General features: G+C 45.2%; 1 protein-coding gene across 10 annotated transcripts in view; it reads right to left on the bottom strand.

Annotated features, from left to right (window-relative positions):
* ncam1a (neural cell adhesion molecule 1a) overlaps positions 1–19,877 on the bottom strand; it is an 89,949-nt gene that overhangs the window by 19,394 nt on the left and 50,678 nt on the right. For all 10 annotated transcript variants that reach the window (XM_049742626.2, XM_049742624.2, XM_049742627.2 and 7 more), the window contains exons 2-8: positions 4,641–4,715; positions 3,145–3,354; positions 2,933–3,076; positions 1,720–1,857; positions 1,535–1,652; positions 608–768; positions 394–536 (exon numbers count right to left, since the gene is read on the bottom strand). In XM_049742626.2, the coding sequence (XP_049598583.1) occupies positions 394–536; positions 608–768; positions 1,535–1,652; positions 1,720–1,857; positions 2,933–3,076; positions 3,145–3,354; positions 4,641–4,715 (989 nt within the window). The remainder of the gene's footprint in view (positions 1–393; positions 537–607; positions 769–1,534; positions 1,653–1,719; positions 1,858–2,932; positions 3,077–3,144; positions 3,355–4,640; positions 4,716–19,877) is intronic.

Here is a 19,877-nt window from a genome sequence, read left to right as displayed (position 1 = left end):
GCTTTCTTTTTTTTGTCAATTTCCCCGGATTTAATCTTTTAACAGGAACGATTAAAAAGCAGTAAAGTCTAACTTGTACCCTTTACGAGGTTAAACTGCTTGGAAATGATAGTGCGAGAGTCGAATTTCATTAAGCAAATGACGCAAGCGGCTCTGGTTTCGGTTTTAATCAGGCAATATAACGTTCGACACGACTCGGTGTGATGCCGTTCGGTCGAACAAGCTCAACAATAAAAGCTAGTCTCTGACTGTATCATTCATCAGGAGGAGAATTTGTTTTCATAAAAATAAAAAAAAAAATCATATAAACAGTTTACTGTATAGACTTGGAGAGAATATTTTTTGGTCAGTGTTGATCCCGGCACTAATTAGCACCTTGCTCTCCATCATTACCTGCTCCCCTTCGGAGAACATCCTGTTTTGGAAGCTCCAAGAGATGGAGGGTGTTGGGTCTCCCGAGGCTTCGCAGGTCAGGGTGACTTCATCGTCGAACTCGGTCGCCGTCTGGTTGTTCAGGTAAGTAATCTTAGCTTGCACTAGTTGGAAAAAAAACCAAACCATTAATAATTACATTGTGAGCCACACACACACACATTTTTTTTCTTACCAAACACATTGAGACTGACTTCCTGGCTCATCTCGCCCGCCTTGTTCCTGGCAATGCAGGTGTAATCTCCTTCATCCACTTTGATGACATCTTTAATCACCAGCTCGGAGCCGTCCTCAGTCAGACTGTACTTATCGCCCGACTCAAGGATGACGTTGTTGCTGCCGACCGGGAAGGAAAAAAAAAAAAGAGAGAAAATGGAAATGAAAGACAAACCCGACTTTCTGTCACAAGGGAACGTAGAAAATGGATCTTTTGGCTTTGACAAAAATTCATTTTTTTCAGGCTTTGTCGTGATTGTCATAAAAAGACTCAACAATTCGACAGAATAATTTTTTTTTCAACTTGAAATACAATTAAACATATTTCCATTTAAGCGCTGAGGAGTCCACCATTTGTTGGTCGGCATTGGTATCAATCTTAGTTTTATATTTCTACTCGCCTGAGGCACCTCCGCTCTAACGTCTTTAGCCCCCCCGAAAAAGTCGCAACAGCCTTGCCGACAGCCATCGAGAAAAAAAAATTGGCTTCGCCCTCAGTTTTCTCCTCACGTAACTTAACTTCCCACCTCAACCCTCCTGTGGCTGAGGCACCTTCATCATCATCATCCTCAGCAACACATCAGGTGGAAAACAGGGCGAGTGAGAGCACATCCATCAACTAGTGCTGCCGAAAAAAGAGGAGCCTGATTTTGTGTTTCTGTGTTGCTAAAAAAATACCGAATCGCTTCAGATAGGTCTTGTAAACACGAAGACTCCCTCGAACTAGATGAATCCCTTTTTGTTCAGACAAAGAAGTTAACCGATTGACTGGTGACTGAGTTAACTGAGTTGCTTGTGTGGCACCTGAACCAATTTAAAGACAATTTTGAAGTTGTTATTTAAAAACAAGCATCTCCTCCATAATGCGGCCAGAGGTCAAACGTACTGGGCCCACGTGACGGTGGGTTCGGGGTAGCCGTCAGCATCGCAAGCCAAGAGGATGGACCCGCCCATGTCGGCGGTGCCGTTGACCTCCGACTGCCTGGCGCGGATGGTGGGCAGGACTGAAAACACACGAAAAATCACAAATTAGAAGATTCGCGAGCGGCCGGCCGGTCGGAAAAGTCTCACCGTTAACGATGACATTGATCATTTTGAAGTTGATCTCTCCGGTCTCCATGACACGGGCCTCGCAGTTGTAGGATCCCTCGTCGGTTTTCTTGATGCCGCGAATTAGCAGGTGGCCGTTTTCCATAATGTTGTATCGCACTAGAACAGCAAGGAAACAAAAAACAGCTGCTCTCATTTCCCATTTCCCGATCTGTTTTCATTTTATTGAAAAAAAAAAAGTTTTTTATTGGACAGCAACATTGTGAGCAATCATTTTAATTTGACCCTTAAGGGAAAGTAAAATCTTTATGTTCTTTGTAAATCCACGGCGAGCACAAAACTGCAACTTTAATTACTCGTCCATCTTCAAAGTAGAAAACGAGGAGTTTGAAACGCTTCGACGGGAGACGGTGGAAGCCAAATTGAAACGGCTCAATTATGCTAGGTAATGGAGAAAGCGCTTTTAAAAAGGGCCGCTGCAAGCGGCTCGACAACCCGTTGCCGCCTCCGATTAAAGCGGCCATTAACGCCACATAATGAACTGAACTGCAGTAAGCGAAACCAGATAGCCGTTCTCACACGTCGCTCGTCCGACGGGTAAATTCCGTGAGCTCTTCGGTGTCACTTCAAATTAGCGTTTGTTCCACTGGAAGAAGTTAAAGAGTACTCTTCTGGCGGGGACGAATTAGTCATCGCTTTTATCTTATTGTTGTTTGGCAAGTAGAACTCATTGGAGTGTTTTTCAGTACCTTCAAAAGTGAATCGTGACACCGCTGTGTTTCTGACACGCGATGGTGGGAAAATCCGACTTGACTTTTCAGACTTTCCGCTCGACTGCGGCAAAATCACCTTCAATAACGCCGCTCACGCCGAGGCGGATCAAACTGACGACCTGAAAGGATCCGCTGCGTGTTTCTGATAGTGACGGGAGAGGAAGTCTGACATTATGTTTGATTTTTGCTCTCGCTCGGGTAGACGGAAAGCCCAAATTCCCTCCAGATATCTTTACTTTTTGACACTAGTCAACTCTATCTGCCTAGTGAGAAGAATCAAATATTCACATTCATGCATTATCCAGGATGTTTTAGAAGAAACGGGCTTTCGTTCTGAGTGACGGCTGGCAGAACTGGCGAGGGAAAAACAATATTCGAAGAAGAAGGAGCTAAGGACCAGTGTGGTTCAGGTTTTGCAATTTTTTGCTAACACACTGGGATTTTAGTTGCCATCATCTCACCGTCTTTGTTGGCCTGGATTCTGGCACCTTTATGTTTCCAAATAATGAAGGGCACCGGCGAACCGACCACATCGCAGACAATGTCGGCGTCGTCGCCCTCGTTGAACTCCTGCGGGCTGGGAACATTCTTGAAGGTAATCTTTTCTGCAAGAGAGAAAAAAAAAAGTAAAGTCGGGATCTGATGGCAAAATCAAAAGGTGTGGTCCACCTACGAAAGATCTTGACTTGGACTGTGGCCTGGGCCTCCTTGTCGCCATTCTTGGCCACGCATTTATAGATGCCGGCGTGGTCCACGTCGGCGTGGTAAATGGTGAGCGTGGAGGTGGTTTCGTCGTTGCGGCTCACTTGGATGTTGGGGTTGTTGGGCAGGATCTTTTCCCCGTTGGGGGCAAACCAGTCTATGTCTTTAGCGTCTCCCACCACTGAGAAAACAATACCGGGATTTCGTTTGCATCCACCAGATTTCAAACACTCTGACTAGATTACATTCATTTGATGAACTCCATCTCAAAGGATACTGTGACGCGACATTTACCAGGAATACCATTGTACCGTATTTTCCGCACTATAAGGCGCACTTAAAAACCTCCAATTTTCTCAAAAGCCGACAGTGCGCTTTATAATCCAGTGCGCCTTATATAAGGACCAATATAGATTCGTGGATGAGGACTAATTTATTAAAGTAAGCTTTACGTGTTTATTTTGTGTGTTGTGTGATATTAACGTTTGAGCAACGTTGTTATTGATATATTATTGTTTTCACTATTTCGAGTATTACTATATTGTCATTACATTAACGTTTGAGCAATGTTATTTATTCTATGCGGTTTATAATCCGGTGCGCCTTATATATGAACAGTTTTAAAATGGGCCATTCGTTGAAGGTGCGCCTTATAATCCGGTGCGCCTTATAGTGCGGAGAATACGGTAAAGATAATACTGTAAATACTTTTGTAAAGCACTTTGGGCACCAGCTGGGTAAATAAAAGTGCTATATAAGTGCAATCCATTTACCATTTACTGTTTGAAAGTGGCCACTGGTGTTTGGGTACATTTCAGCCCCGCCCAATAAGATGTCGGAAAAAGCACTCGCATCTGAAGAAGCCTATTTACTCCTCTTTGTGTTGATGTCAATTTTGCTGATGTCGCCAGATATAATTGCGTGAATCTGTAACTGTGAATGAATGGCGCTTTGACCATCACGCCTCTGCATGAAAGCTACAAATAAGAGATTTGGGCCATTTTGCAAAGACGGAATCCTCCGCCTGCTTTTTGAGAGCTTAGGAAAACTGGCGCCAAAGTCATTTTCCTTTCCTAGTGGGAAAGGCGAACATATTTGATGGAAGCCAACGGCAAGAGTTGAGGTAAAGTGATAAGATTTGCTTGGGAAACAGTCCCAGCAGGAGATGACCAGAAAAAAAAAGATGGCCTTGGAACGCAGCACCTCCGGCTCAGGTGGTGTAAAATGCCTGACTAGTAAGCAGGCACTCGGAACCAAATACTTTTTTTTGCCGGCAGTATTGCAAACGGCTGAGTATTTAAACAAAAATGCAGTTTGGAAAAACATCAAGTGGAACCTCAACAAGTCAATGTTTCTCTTTTAATCCCCTGACGGACTGCGGCGTCAGTAATAACCCACCAACCTCACATAAATAGACCAAAAACCCAACGCCCAATTTGTCCGTCCCATCTCCAGGTGCTAGCTTACCTTCACAGAGGAAAAACTTGGACTCTCCCACGCTGATCTCTCTGTGTGTCGGAGTGACCTGCACCTGGATAGCAACTGCAGGGGTCGGGAGGGGGAGGGCGGGGACACACACACAATATATCCAACGTCAATGAAAAGGAACAAAAAGCATGCATATCATATTGAGTAGCAGATTAGCATAGTAATTTACAATCCAATAGCATTGGTGAGCTCTTATTCAGTTGACCGATATCCATCTCAGAGTACGTCGACCGCGGCTACCCGAACGCGTCGCAGACATAAACAAGCGGGCCGGGACCTCGCTGAGGAGGGGTTGGTCTCGCTCCGCTTGTAAACTCTATTATGTTGCTCGCTTGCGCAGACATGAAGGCCACCTTGACCCGAGCAAATGGAGGAGTGAGATTCTTGCTTTGTTCGAGTTCAGCGACTCCTCGCTTCGGGCGTGCATCGCATTCACACATCGTACCACAACTGTCAAGTGAATAACTGGGAAGATAAGAAACTGTACAGCGGAAGTCTCAAACATCAATTCATCGAAAACCGTATCGATTGGAGTCGATATCGGGTAGATAGCTGGATTTTGTCTACTCGTGGCCAGTGTGGGTTATTTCCATTTTCAAATTATTTCATCTTGAGGTCAAGGGGCGAATGCACTGGCGCTGGCATCCGCTTGGCCTTAGCGCTGCCGACAAAACAAACAAGAGGCAACAGCGCTCACCCGCCGCACTTATCACAAAGCGTTCATAAAACCTGCGACCTTGCGCAAAGCCAAGCTCCCCACCGCCCAGACGAAGAAGAAGCGCAGCATCTGTCTTGCAAGTATTTTTAGCCGCAACGATTGATTTTTCTCTCTGTGTCAATACAAGAGAGCTGACTCGAGTTATTCCAGGACACTTTTCTCTTTCATCGGATTATTTGGATGGTGTGAGATGCTAAATTGAATAGTTTTCTTTAACAGGTCTTTCTTATCGCAGCTACCAAAACATGGAAAAATTGGACATTTTAAGAAATGGATTCCAGTTATTTTGATAATGTGTAAATCATGACGGAAATGATATTTATTCACCACGATTATTTCACAAAGGTTTATACTTCTCTTAATTGAGTGATGTGAGTGCTGAATTGTGATCCCTGCTCTAATCTGAAAAATCCCGCTGAGCCTCAGCTATGTCGGCACATCACACAAGCAGGAGGGAGTCTGTTTGCATTCTCACCGGGAGATTCGTGCAAACGCTTCCCAAGGACTCCCGCTGCGATCCTGACATGATGAGATGCTCGAGCCAGGCGTTGCTTCTTGACTAAAATATGATTCTGCTGTTATGAGAGGGGGTGTGAAACCTACAGCTCGTGGGCCGCGTAGTTCCGGGGAGCGCATCTGATTGGGCAATTCTAAAATAAAAGGATATTTGAATCTCCACGATTGTCTCGTCTTGTGTGGGACATTGACTTCACCGGACGAACGTTCGCTCCCAGTGGTTGATGCAGCGCTAAACCCCGGCGCACCGTTTGCTTTTCCAGGTTGGAGGTAGATACAAAGAAAACACGGTGTCCATTTCGTAACCTCGCGTAGATACCGTGAACCCCCTCCAAGACAATCCCACTGATTACATCTACCGTGCTAAAAGCAACAAAAACAAGTCCAAGGCGGTGTGAGAAGAATTGCTTTTCCTTCAACCATTTTCTCACTCCGGGTCCTCGAAATAGCCACTCGTTCTCCTCCTCTGAGGAACAAAGGAGGCCGCCGAGGCTCGTGTGTCAAACCCGTGTGAGACTTTTTTAAAAAAAAAAAAAGCCAAGAAAGACGAAAGACGATAGCCTGCGGTGCTTTCCCTCCCACGGATACCGTTAACTCACTTCCATCACCTTGCACGACCCGAGAAAAGTAAAAGACAACGTGCTGTTTAACTTGATCAAATGTGCTCTTAGCGGAACAAACAAAACAATTATTTAGACTCGTGGTATGAATTGTATGATACTGCTTCAAAGAATCATTCAAAATATAAGACCGATTTAGCTATTGGGGGGGCTTTCTTAACAATGCTGTTCAAAATCTGAAGGTGGTGAGTAGTTAGACAGACAAATCCAAACCCAGTCTGGCATTCGGTGCCGTCACAAGGAGGCTACTCGTCGCCTAGCGATGCTTAGCATGCACGGAGGGCAAAACGCTCTCTACGGGGAAGCACAGACATCATTTCGCCAAGCTTGCACTCACGTCTGCTCGCAACACAAGCGCCACTGAATGTTCAGCTGGGGGAGGAAATGTTTTGGGCTTTCTTTGTTTTCTACAAAAAGGTATTACCGCATGACTTGATTGAAAAGTGCGACTGCAAAACCAAGAAACCGTCTCGGGTCCTGCAACCAAGAAAGCAACTAAGCTACCTGGTTAGAAATGGAGATAAAAGGGACGCGATGCAAGGATGTCGTGATCCATTCAATGTGCATGTATGACCTTGCGAGTGAGAATCAGTGCAATATCTATTCATGAATCCCTTCTGGGAATCTCCTTAATAAAAGCATTCACCTCATATGCTCTGTAATGAAGGGGATGAAAGTAGAGCTTGAAGCGAAGGTGGGCTTCCACTCAACCCTAGAGACCGCAAAATGATTGTCAAGTGGCGTGCTAGTTTTCTTGTCTGATTTCTTCTAATCTTTGCACCCTTCGGTTTGGGTCCACTTTTCCATTTACATCAATTGTTAAGCTGTAATCGCTGCCTCAAAATCTTTGCGTCTTTTTTCATTGTGTTAAATTGCTTCCTAAGGGTCCTTGACCAAGGCACCATTTGTGCTAATAGTCAGAATTGAGAACAATTTGGATGATTTTTCGAAAATGGAAGTCATTGACAAAGACTTCGAGAGGCTTTGTTTGAAATTTAGACCTTGAGAGCTTCATCTTGGAGACTTGATTAAAATAAAAGTGTTCTTAGCCAAACATACTCCAAAGCCAGTAGAATTTGAGTTCTACTCACGCTACGAGACACACAAGCATTCCCGGCCCGCCGCCTGTGTCTCACCAGTTGAAAAATGGTTGAAAGGCACACCCGGAGCTATTTTGTCTCTCTTTTAACAGCCTAAGTGAACCGAGGCATGACATTCGCAGCCATGAGTGACAGCAGAGTGAACGCCGAGCATACGTCTTACACATGTCAAGTCCCGCAATACAATTTACGTTGCAGGTTGTCTTCCGTAATCGCATAACAAGATATATGTGCTGGAGCAAGTTTGGATTCACACCATTTTTCTCCCGAGTGGCAAAACCTCAATATGGGTCATTGAAAGTGCACTTTGTCTAAATCAACTCTTAGTGTGGTTCACAGTCATTTTATTAGGAACTCATTGAACAAGCGATATTTCACCAGTCAGGCTTTCTGCGTCATCAACAATGGCAGCGAATGAGTTATCGTATTTTCCGGACTATAAGGGACACCTAAAAACCAAACATTTTCTCAAAAGCCGACAGTGCGCCTTATAGTCCGGTGCGCCTTATATATGGACCAAATTCCTAGATTTAAACTGGCCCGAAGCATTGTGTCATGAAATCAATCATAAGTGGCCCGCTGAAGACTATGAATCATGAATCAAAAAGACTATGGATCATTATTTTGTGATTATAAAGTAATTTGTTGCGTCTGAAGTTAAAATAGAAAAGATAAAATGGAGAATGATTTGATTTAGATTAAAAATGCACCTTATAGTCCGGTGCATCTTATATAAGGACAAAGTTTTAAAATGGGCCATTCATTGAAGGTGCGCCTTATAGTCCGGTGCGCCTTATAGTCTGGAAAATACGGTAATTAGACTTTGACAACAAACACTTAGGAATATACTGGAGATTTGCAAGTGAAAAAATGGCAGATAAGCTTTTCTTTTAATTATTCCAACAAGCACTGAGAACGATGCCCACACAATTTGTGTCGCCTGCGTGAAATAAATGAGCCTTTCAGAACACATCCTAAAGCCATCTCCACCACTTATCATTAACCTGCTGTAGTCGCAGACGAGGCACAAAACGCTAAGCGGCCTTTTTCCAAGTGCCGCGTGCGGGTGTCGGCCGCCTTAATCAAATCGACACAGGCGCGTCGGCTCCTAAGCTCCTCGAACTCTTCGCAGCCTTCAGTCATTCAGCAGCCGCGGCTTTGCGGGGATTACAGCTGTTGCCATCACTCCCCAAACTCGACAACCTCGTTACTTGTCATCTCGAGATATTACAAGTGGAGGGAACACAAAAGTCTCCAGTAGAAGTCAAGAGTTTTGTATGTTTATCTTTAACCCCTTTCGGTATTTCAGAAGACTGGACGCAACCAAAACAGCTCGCTGTATGTGATTTTCTCGTAGCGTTTGAAACGCTGGTGAACGCGGGCCAACGATCCGTTGCAGCGGCGCCTCGATAGACCGACCACTTGTTTGGACAGATGGTCGTGGTCATAAGTGAGTCTGTAGTACATTATTGAGATTCCGAGGCATTTGCAGTTATTGTTCTCGGCAGTATTCCAACATGGCCGACCCGCTCGTAAACCTTCATTATCGCTTTGCAAAGTCAAACTCTAACCTGGCCTGAATGTTCCTTCCGATTAAAAGCTATCAGAAGGGGACAGAGACCCCCGAGTGAGGTCGGATTATTATCGGGAAAACGCAAACAGGTACCTGACTTCAAGCTCCTCCCACTTTGCGTGACCTCGCACTACAGACTCAGTCGTAGCGTTAAACGAAAAGTCTTGGCAGCTGTTAGAACTGATCACGACCTCCATTAGACTCCATCGAAGAGGCCATATTTGGCTTTGACATTTCAAAAGTCAACAGCAAGGAATCGGCTACCTATGGGCACATTTCTGCTACACGTACATTTGATATTCCCTTTCCAGTTTGCGGTTTCGGGGCCGACCCGACACACGCCGATCACTCGCGTATTCCGCGCGCGCGAGCGATCGCCAGACTGTGGCGTAATTAACTAACGAGGCCAAAAGAGCGAGAGCCGCCCCTCTTCCTCTGACCTGAGTGCGCCCTGCATCTCAAAACCTCGCTAATCACTGTGGAGCCATGACGCCGGGCATACTAATGGAGGCAAATCCAATATCAGGAGCCCACCCTCGATCGCCTTATCTGGAGTCACTTCATGTTCCCTTTAAATAATTAAAGAGGACATATTAGAGACTTTTTCAAGTCCCAATTGTCTCTTCAATGCTTTTATCAAGGCAGAAACATTTTCCGAACTGGGCAACTTAGTCAACTTGAATATTTGGGAAGTTAGCTAACTTTCAAAGAACCGCTGAATACAGTCTCCAACGATGAAACCGCCGTGGGGTCCAGCTACAAAATCGGAGGCGTGTTTATGGCGTGGTGTCGAGTGTATTTCAGCATCTTCACATCATTACAACTAGACCCCGTTTACAGCCCTGCCACCGGTCGATGCCGTGATTGCGACCGCTATTGATCCCCGGGCCGCTAGTAGACCAACTCGGGAGCTAAAGCGCACCTAAAGACCAAGATCCCCCCGCTTTGTCAATTTTTTTTTGTCTGCCTGCCAGTTTCCGACAACATTGGTCCTTTTATATCTTTAATCCTATTTTATGGTCAGACAACAGACAAGACGGCGTTTGAAATTATTATCTGCAGCGGTAAAGAATCTTGGATATCCTTGACTAAAATGTTCGCTAAAGTCGGTGAAGGGCTTACCCACGGGATTCTCGTCCGACCGAGCGACTTGAGGAGTGTACCAAAGGAGCTGAAGTGAGGAATCAGCCGGCACATTCTCTCCCTCCTACTCGTCCACTCCGCAGGCGTCTCGGATATTCCCCCCCGACTCACAAGTCAAGTGGTTATCGCCCGCCTCGTCTTCCAAAAGGCAATTCCATCCAGACACGAGTCTGGTATATTTTTGCGCACAGGTGGACAGGCACTCGACAAATGTGGATTCAATTTCAGCCGGCTATCTTGAAGAGCAGATAGGGCTGACACAATGAACTCAATCTGAGAGGCTGCTTGCTTTAAGTCCATCGACCGGCATCCCTCTATCAAACAATTCTAAAAGCCAAAATCTGCATCACAACGTTAAAAAGCAAAAAAGCGTTGAGGCTTTTGTCACCCCAACCCACCGACGTGAGTCGGCCTTTTATCGAATGCTGGTCTTGTCCTTGGATGAATCGTTTTTCATTTTGGAATACCACCCACTGAATCGGAAAATATTGTCAATAGGGACTGAAAAAGTGAAAACAAGAAATGCTGAGTTCTTCAGCTCCGCTGTCATGAGGACAAGAGCGATAAAAAATGTTTGGAACAAAATGCCAGCCTGCACTCGACTTGCCACGACTTTGGCAGCTTTTAAATCATTTCTTAATAACCTACTTTGTCTGCTTGGCGTTCCCCGACCATGCATAAAGACTTGCCATCTTTGTGATTCATCTATCCAATGACACCTTCGAGTCTTCAATTACCTTAAGAAATGGATCTCTTAATATGCTCTGCAGCGTTGAATTAGTTTTCTGTGACGCTTTGTTGTCTGTCTCAGTCACTGATGGTGTTTGAGGACGCCCGCTAAATTTTGGAACAGGCCAGTTTCGAGATGAGGAAGTCTTTTATCACTCCAACTCGAGCAGATTGGGCTTTTCCACTTTTGCCTCGTTACATACGGTATGCGGCGGAGACAGCCGGTGCTCAGCTGACATGGTCCAGCGAATCAACCTGAGCCCGCAGACAGGATTGGACACGGCGCAGAGGCTACCCTTAAATCCTTTCCAATCTTATTTTTCTCCACGCAATTGCTTTTATAGTCTGCGAACGGTTTTGTGCTTCTCACACTGACTCTGGCAGGATAGGAGACACCTTTGGCTGAGGAACCAAGGTGCATGTCAGTAAATTGCAACACCCTCCAAATAAAGTTGGGGTTGGCTTGTTTCGAGCCCTCGCATCGATGTTATCGTAGGGCGAAATCAACCTATTATTATCTTTCATTTCTGCTGTCACCGTGGCGCATAAATAGCATCCAATTTTGGTAAAAAGCCAATTTTAGACAAAGGCAGGCAGAAGAAGTTGCGGTATGACTTTGAAGGGTTGACACGCGTAAATAAAAGATAATTAAGCTAGTATTCAGCTAATGCTGATGATAATAATAGCGTAGCGACACGACAGTGATGTTCGTACCACGCGAGCGAACACAGATGCGAACGTCGACTCTTAATCCCAGTCACGTCTCTCCCACGGCGTCACTCCGTGACACATTTATTGGCCGCAATAGGCCTCGACAAAAGTTACAACCGCTAACTGGCCTCGTTAGCGTTGCTAGCTGAGCAAGAGGGCCACCGGCGGGGAATATCAACGCTTGCGTACGCTTGGCGGGATTCGAAATCCAGGTTGTCTTCCCGTGGGTTGCCTGCTGAAATATTCAATAAAAAGTGTCATCGTCTGCTTTCTTTATTAAAGGCTTTGTTAACTCGGAGGATTGCCGCCATCGCTTCTTGTTTTTCCTGAGCGAATTCATGTTCTGCGGTGATTCTCAGCGGTGCAATGGGATCAGCCGAGCTTTAATAATGTGCCGGTGCGACACTAATCTAGAGGAGAAATTCTCCTTTTCAACAGCCCCTCCTTTACAGGAGTTTGAGTTTTACTGCTCTGTCTCGCACAGCGGTGATGGACGATTGGCCGGAGGAGGTTTCGGATGAAGGGGGCACCCCCACATGTCAACATAAAGGGATACCCCAGGATGCGTGCAGGCCAGCCGTCAGGGCGCCGTTAAACCGCCCAGAAAAATCAATAACAGAAGAAAGCCACGCTATCTTGAGTTCAAGGAAGTTAACTTTGCCAAAGCAATCAGTTTTTTTCAAAATGACTCGATTCTATAATCCTGCGCAAAATATATGCAGCAGGTAAAAATTCACAATGGCTTGTTTACACATGCATTTATGGAAACAGGCAGCTCACAAAAGATGAACTTGGTTGTGCAATTTCACACCTGATAGGTGGACAGGCGCTCCAGAGACTCGACTATTTGTTTACAAGCCATTAAATAGTCAATTGTCCATAAGACGTCCCCTTTAAGGTATTCTACTGCAATAAAAAGCAGCCTGAGTGATTTTCTGCACAAATATCCATCAGTGTTAGAAAAGGTACAGTACGGATTTGCATGCAACATTTCCTTTTCAATCTCAGGTATTTCTCAAGCTTCCATCCGGACAGTCAGCGTCATTATCTTCACGCTTCTCGTCCATGGGACGTTTTTGTCACTATATCGCCCGTGGATTCCTCCAGGCCATTTTTGTCGCTTGAACGAAGACTCATGGTCAACTATAACCGTCGACATTCTTTAGTTACCGCCGCATAATCCTTCAATGGTGCGGCAGCACAATTTGAAGCTTATCGTAAGCTTATCGTTCTTACTCCGGGAAATTGTGCCCAGCGTGTCTTAACCTCAGCCGTGAGCTCTCACCTGCGGTGACGACACGGCAGTGTGCGTTCCTGGTGAAATACATGTAAAGTCTTTCACGCTTATTATAGATTACCGAGCCTATATTTTCGCTCCACTTTCTTTCCTCCCTCACCGCCGCCCAACGATTAGGAAGACGAGTTAAAGGATAACGCACGCCTACTCTTGGTCGGAAGAACATCTCCGGCACAACGGATGCCCGGGGAATGTTATCAGGTCGGTCGGTCGGAGATACGCAGGCGTTCACTGGACCTCGTTTCCGACAAATTCAATTTGAACTGGACTTCATTCTGCCCCTTACAGGAATTTATCTGGCTTAGGCGCAATGCCTATCAGGACACTTTGTCTTTGTCTACAAAGGCCAGATGAGATTCAGTTAAGTGCGCTATACATTTACTGGTTTGAGCATTTCACCTCCCTTGCAATTAAAGTCATCAAAGGCTCAACAGTTGCTTCGGAAAGATTATCCAAAGTGTTTATCCTGTGCTGCGGGAGGGTCTTAATGCTTTTCCCAGATACGCTGAGTTAAAAAGAACCCAATTTGGATTAAAAATTATACAAAACATCAATTTGGGTTGATGTTTTCTTTTTTTTTTTGCAAAACCGGGTCTGTCCACCATTTTGTAGGGTGTATTGTTTTCTTCAATGTATTGTATTCGTCGTCAAAAATATGTAAATGCCAATCAAGTCGCAAGGCTCAGGCTGATCCCATGGTTGTTATGGTAACGAAAGCATGACTTCCCATTGGCCGAACAGACACGCATATCTCATTTTCACTAAAACACTGAGTTAATCATAAAACAAAAATGAGATGTACACGGTATCCTATCATCCTTGATTCTTTGAGTATTTCGACGGAAACGTCACAGGTAGGTTATTTAAATACATTGGAATTATATTTAAATTACATAGAACAAGGGGTCATAAAACGTGTATCCGTTAAAGTACATCAGAAAAGCCAGAGCATCGAGACACAACATTAATTCACTCCAGTATCCATCGAAATCTGATGGCTTTTCTCTGTCTTGTTTTCACTGCAAAATTCAATCTTTCAGTGGAGGGCGTCTTTCCAGTGACACACTTGGCATACTGATGATCCCTATCTTGCGCACCCCTCCCCCTCCCCCCCTCCCACACAACCCTCTCCCCTCAGCAAGCACCACCAGACAGAGAGTATATAACGCCTGTGCATATATTATTCATACACCTGAACGGAATGTGGTTTAAAAAAAAAAAACACACATCTGTCTTCCTGCTTCATTCAGGGACTTCTTGCTTATAGCATTTTTCCCACTCCTCCGACTTCTCAAATGCTTCAATAATGTATAGATGGACATATAAGTCCAAAAAAAGCCCGATAGAAATAGAAGGAGAAGCGGTGACTGCAGCACACTGCCGCTGCTGCTGCTGGATTGTGGTGGAGGGGCTACAGAGAAAGTTTGCCCTTGGAAAAAAAATGAGGACGAGCAGTCGGATCTAGGCTGAATAGAATTCCCGCGCGGACAAGCGGCACTTATAGAATGCGCACCTGCAGAAAGATACAAAGCACATTGCGTCATTGTAAGATGAGGTCACTAAAATATAAGTAATTGAAGCATATACAAAGTGCACAAATATAACCTCACGTTAGAATTATGTCATATTTATTCTTGGTCTTTGTTTTACCACTAGAGGCACCAACTAGCATTGTGAGCTCACAGACTTGGGCCTGGTGATAATTTGGATTAAGTAACTCCGTCGTGCATCATTTTAGCCACGAGCCAAAAATATATAGAAACAAATCTATTGAATTCTCAGTCAGTCATGAGGATGGTACGTGGTTGAGTGGTAACGGTTAGCCACCTAAGAAATAAAATAAAGCCATCAAAAAGATGGCTCGGAGCTCTATTTACAGGCCTGTCCAATGATGTATGCATTAACTACGTCCCTTGAGAGCGGAGGGAAGGCCCATTTTAATGGAAAAGCCTTCTGTGCATTTCATCTCTTCAATGGCGGGCCCGCAGTCCCGGCTGACCTCGCCCGTCTCGGCCGAGCGGTGTTATCACCAAAGACGCGAGCGGCTTTGCTATCATGGCCTCGCCATGCAGATAACAACAGTTGGGATGCCGTTTGCCCTTGGGAAAGGGGGGCAGGTTGGGGGCGGGTAAGGTTAGGGATGCAATAACTAAGTACGAATGTGGAAGAAAATAAGCTTCCACTTGCAGTTGGGTTTCCTTTCAAATTGCTGCCCACTACAACGTACCGAAAAGAAACTTCTGCACCCAAGAGTCAACTCCTGATTAATGATTGGCTTCTTTTTCTAACCGTAGACACGTCTCAATTGTGCTGGTGAAAGAATAAAAGAAAAGAAAAAAAAGGCTTTTCTTTTGGCGCAAGAGGTAGAAAGTACAAAGTGGCGACATCTTATTTTTGCTATCCAAATTGTGCAACCTTTGCACAAAAGACGCTTTGATTACATGAGAGGCAAAAGAGAAACAAAAGAAAAACAGGCTGGAACTTTTCAAATGTTTGTCCAGCGCACTAAAGAATAGCTGGCGCCGATTCACTTTCAAGGCGTGTTACTACGCCGCGATTGTTGTGTTGGTCTGATTTATATACGTTGGCGGCAAGGTGTTTGTTGACCTCACATTTTGGCACGCTCAATAAAGACAAGCTCGTACACTGACAGGAGGTTTCCCTCGGGGCGCGTGATGTACACAAGCCGCTATTTCAGAGGCTGAGGTCGAAAAATGTAGACGTCCGCTGCTGAATTGTGCACCAAATGATTCCATTCGGACTCGTTTGATGGACAAAATATATATTTTTTAAATCCTTAATTTCATGAAATAAACAAAAATGCTTATAATACTACATTTGATTTTTTTTTACATCTAAAAAGTACTACAATTGAAGCGATATCTTTCTTTTTTTTAAGTTTTCAGGGTTCTTTTTCGATTTTTTATTTCAGTTTTGGTATTGCCGTACTTCCACACAGAAGAAGGAAGGTCAAACACAAAATGTTTTACGCTTACGACACAATACTTGATCCATTTCCACGAACGTGACATCCGCCAGTCATGTAATCCAACACGCTTCTATTTTGGTGCAGTCATCGGGACGACTCGATTGCCTGGGATTAAGAAAGCTCCAAGTGGATCTTTTGGGCATCTCGCACCCTGTCAACATCCCAGCAGCAGGCGGGTGCTCCATTTTTACCCACCAGTGCCCGTTTTTTGGCCTACCCCGCCGTCTCCCGCTTTTTTCCAAAGGTGGCTAAATTTAGCTTGGTTCCTTGCATGCGCCGAGCGCAGCCCCAATTCCCAAAGCCATTTATTTCCACTGCCACAGCTGACAGGAATTAATCTGAGATATAGCTTTTTTTTTTTTTTTTTTTTTTCACGCCGACCCTCTCTATACCAATTATGCGCGTGTGCATAGAAAGACAGAAAGGAAATGAACACGTCGACTCCCTTCGGGCTCACGTAGACCAGTGTTTTTTTTTTTTTTTTTTTTTTTTTAAAAACATCATATATTTCAATGCCGAGAACGAAATTAAAAGTATCAAAAGCACACTTTGATGGCTTATTGGGTTTGGTCGGCTGCAGAGGACGTCTACATCCCTGCGGCTTGACGTTCTTTGGTCTCGTGGCTTGAAAACATTTGGCGCCCAAAGCCGAAGCTTTTTCCTCTTTGATCGGCGTGTCAGCGGGAACGTTTTGGACGGGAGGTGAAAGGAAGTAAACCGTGGTCTTGCTTACAAGCGGCTCCTGTTCCCAATCACAACTTCATATAATAAATCCCCTCCAAAACATCAGCATATTAACAATAGTTGACACATTTGAACGTTATCGCTGCCTAACGAGCCGGTGTCCAATTAACGGCTCCGCCGAGAGCCCTCGCTTGTAGCGCTAGCGTTCCGCTTGACGATTTCATAACCACGTGGCGGGTGTTGGGAGACTATGGGAAAGCACGGCGCAACAAAACCAGGCGTTACAAGCATTCCCCAACGCGTAGGATTTTGTGCGTGACGTGGCCACGACGACTTACGGTAATTAAAAATAAATCCACGGGGTAGCAGGGCCTTATTCGTTCGGCGTCACTGCTTTAATACAAACAGCAAGATTGGAACAAACAATGGAGCAAAGGTCGCTTTCTCCCAGCTCGCAAATTGATTGCTTACGGCAAGAACATTTTTGAAGGTTACATGGAAATTCCGGTGCTGCTTGTAGATTGCATCTGCTTCCAGATCTTATTCAGTTGTCCTTTAAATGACAAATCGAAAGCACACCGGATACTTCATTATATAAAGATCTTGGATCAAATCTAAATCAGCCGTGAAGACAGCCGCCAAGCTTTTTGACATGAAAGTCGTCACGCGCCACGAAAGGATCCCGCTACAAGTTGAGATCAGAGGAGCTTCTCATTGGAGAGGCGCTGAGCTACAAGGCTCGACGCCAACCGCCGAGGCCCTGAGGGACGCCGGCTCTAAAACGCTCACTCCCACCGCCTGCTTTCATGCGCGAGCGCCACAGAAGCGTAAACCGGGTCGGCCGTGGATGAGCGAGAACATCCTTAAATTTTCAAGTTGAAGCGGAAACAGAATTATTCATCAGAACAATTCCACGGAACGCGCGGAAGATCCCGAATGGGAAGCTGTAGGGGGGGGGGGGGGGGGGGGGGGGGGAATTTGGCCTTTTGATTCTTTGCGTCAGGAAAGCGATGAATAAACGCTACACGGGGTGTCATCATTTGCTTTGCGGTAGGTCGGTTCCGGGACTTGGTAGAGCCCGTATCTTTGATGGCGCCTCCAGAGAGGAGGTCAAGGTGACCGCTGGCAGAGTTTTGATTAAGATCCAAAGATTTATCTGAGGAAAAGCGCTCAGCTTTCCAGCGAGAGCTCCCCATTGGAAAGTAAAAGCGTTGAACCAAGTGGCTCTTCTGTTCCACCGTGAAATTATGCAAGAGGAGCACATATACAGATAGAGAGTTATTTCCTGGTGTAAACTGCACTCCAACCACTTCACGTGTCACAAAGCGTAAACATTGGGGAGTACGACTTGCCGCAGTGGCACAGACCCAGGTCGAGAAGATGATTCGCCAGACCGCTGAGGTGGTCCTCACTCATCCATTTGCGTTCCGACAATGGAATGATGTCATCCGCGTTTCCGCTAATCAACACTTTCATTCAGGCACGGGCGAGGCGTCGTCTTTCAGACACCTACACACGCATTAGCAGCCACCAGGCCCTTCTCGCGCAGTCCGCTGGCTGCAGTTGCCATGGTAACGCCCGCCTCTCCTCCAATAGGACGCCAGGAGCTGACAGGGGGGGGGGGGGGGGGGGGGGACTCTAATACTGAGGCAGGTGGAGATGCCGACAAGGACACTCGAGTGTTGTTTTGCAGAGCGACGCGGGGTCCTATTTACGACCTCGCAGGGTTTGGCTAGCGACAAGCTACCCGTGGTAAATAACACACGCTGCAAAACTAAAAGGAATCCTTATTTAGGCTCTTAAAGCGTGATTCATGGACAAAGTTTATAGTGTACTAAAACAAAAACACAAAAAAAAAAAAAAGAGTGTGCAGTTTACGCCGCTGCCCAGAGGCGGGATACATATTGATTGTGCAATACTTGCATATTTTTTGGGCTTGTTTTGCTGATGTGTCATAACATCTTTCAGGATGGAGTAACTCAACTGCAAGTTTGCTTGCTGTTCACTCTTAGGTATTTTTCTTGACAGACTTTGAATTGTCTGGTCATCAAATCCATCATTTGGACGCAAACTTCATAAATTAATTTCAAATGGAACGCTACATGAACTGAGCCTATTCATTCTTGGGGGCGGGCTTACATAAACAAAGATGGCAGGAGTGCGAGAAAGAAGATTGGAAAGCCCCTTCATGCTGACCTCCGTCAGACGGTAATGACGGCCGGCCACTTTTCAGCACTGATAAGCAACGCACACACGAGCACACGCATGGACATTATCACCGACACACACACACACAATTATTTTTAGCACACTTCCGCCACCCTGCTGAGCATCTGTTGAATGTCAAGGAGACGGCGAGAAAGCAAGAAAACATTTCTTCCTTAAGAATGACCAAAATAAATGTGACGCAGCAACACAACACCTCACAGAATGATTTTTTTTTGCATCATTGGATTCAACAGTCAATCAAGCATGAAAAGAAACAACCCTGGGGGAGGTCCTAACTTTAAACAGCCCTGGACCGCGAGCATGAGTGAAAAAATCTGCAGCCGCAGTTTTCAAACTGTAACGTCTCATTGGGCACACATAACATTCCAGTCGCTGTGGTCACTGCGCTGACTTGACACAAAGAAATGCCAGAAAAAAAAAAAAAAAAGACATGCTGTTGCCACACACTCCTGAGGAATGACGATGAGGCGCGGGATGCTTTCGGAACCGCAACAGACGCCGCCACGCTCGGTTTATCTGCGCGCTCAAAAGGCCGCTGCTGATAGCAGGAGGGCCAAGTGACCTAAAAAGAGTGATAAGGAGGCCAAATGACAGACTTGTCTAGACATCAATACAAAGCTTTGCGTATTTGTGTTTGAGGGGATGAAAAAAAAAAAGTTACATTACAGGAATAGAGGCTCAATTTTGAGCAGTCCTAACATTATGATTTCTTTCATGTAAAAATTTCAAATGTTCTTTAATATTAACAGGAAGCTATTGAACATCAAACCACCATTTTTTTGGTAACTTGATAAGAAAGGTCATGATGGACTAAAACATGAAGTTTTAAAATACTGTGTTTTACTAAACTCAACGAAAAAAGAATCTTACGAGAACAAAGTCATCATTTGCGTGAGCGGCGGTGGTT

The sequence above is a fragment of the Syngnathus scovelli genome, chromosome 15, assembly GCF_024217435.2.
Source record: "Syngnathus scovelli strain Florida chromosome 15, RoL_Ssco_1.2, whole genome shotgun sequence".
NCBI lineage: Eukaryota > Metazoa > Chordata > Actinopteri > Syngnathiformes > Syngnathidae > Syngnathus > Syngnathus scovelli.
Note: the sequence above shows the minus strand (reverse complement) of the source record. Positions and strands in the feature narration are given on the sequence as shown.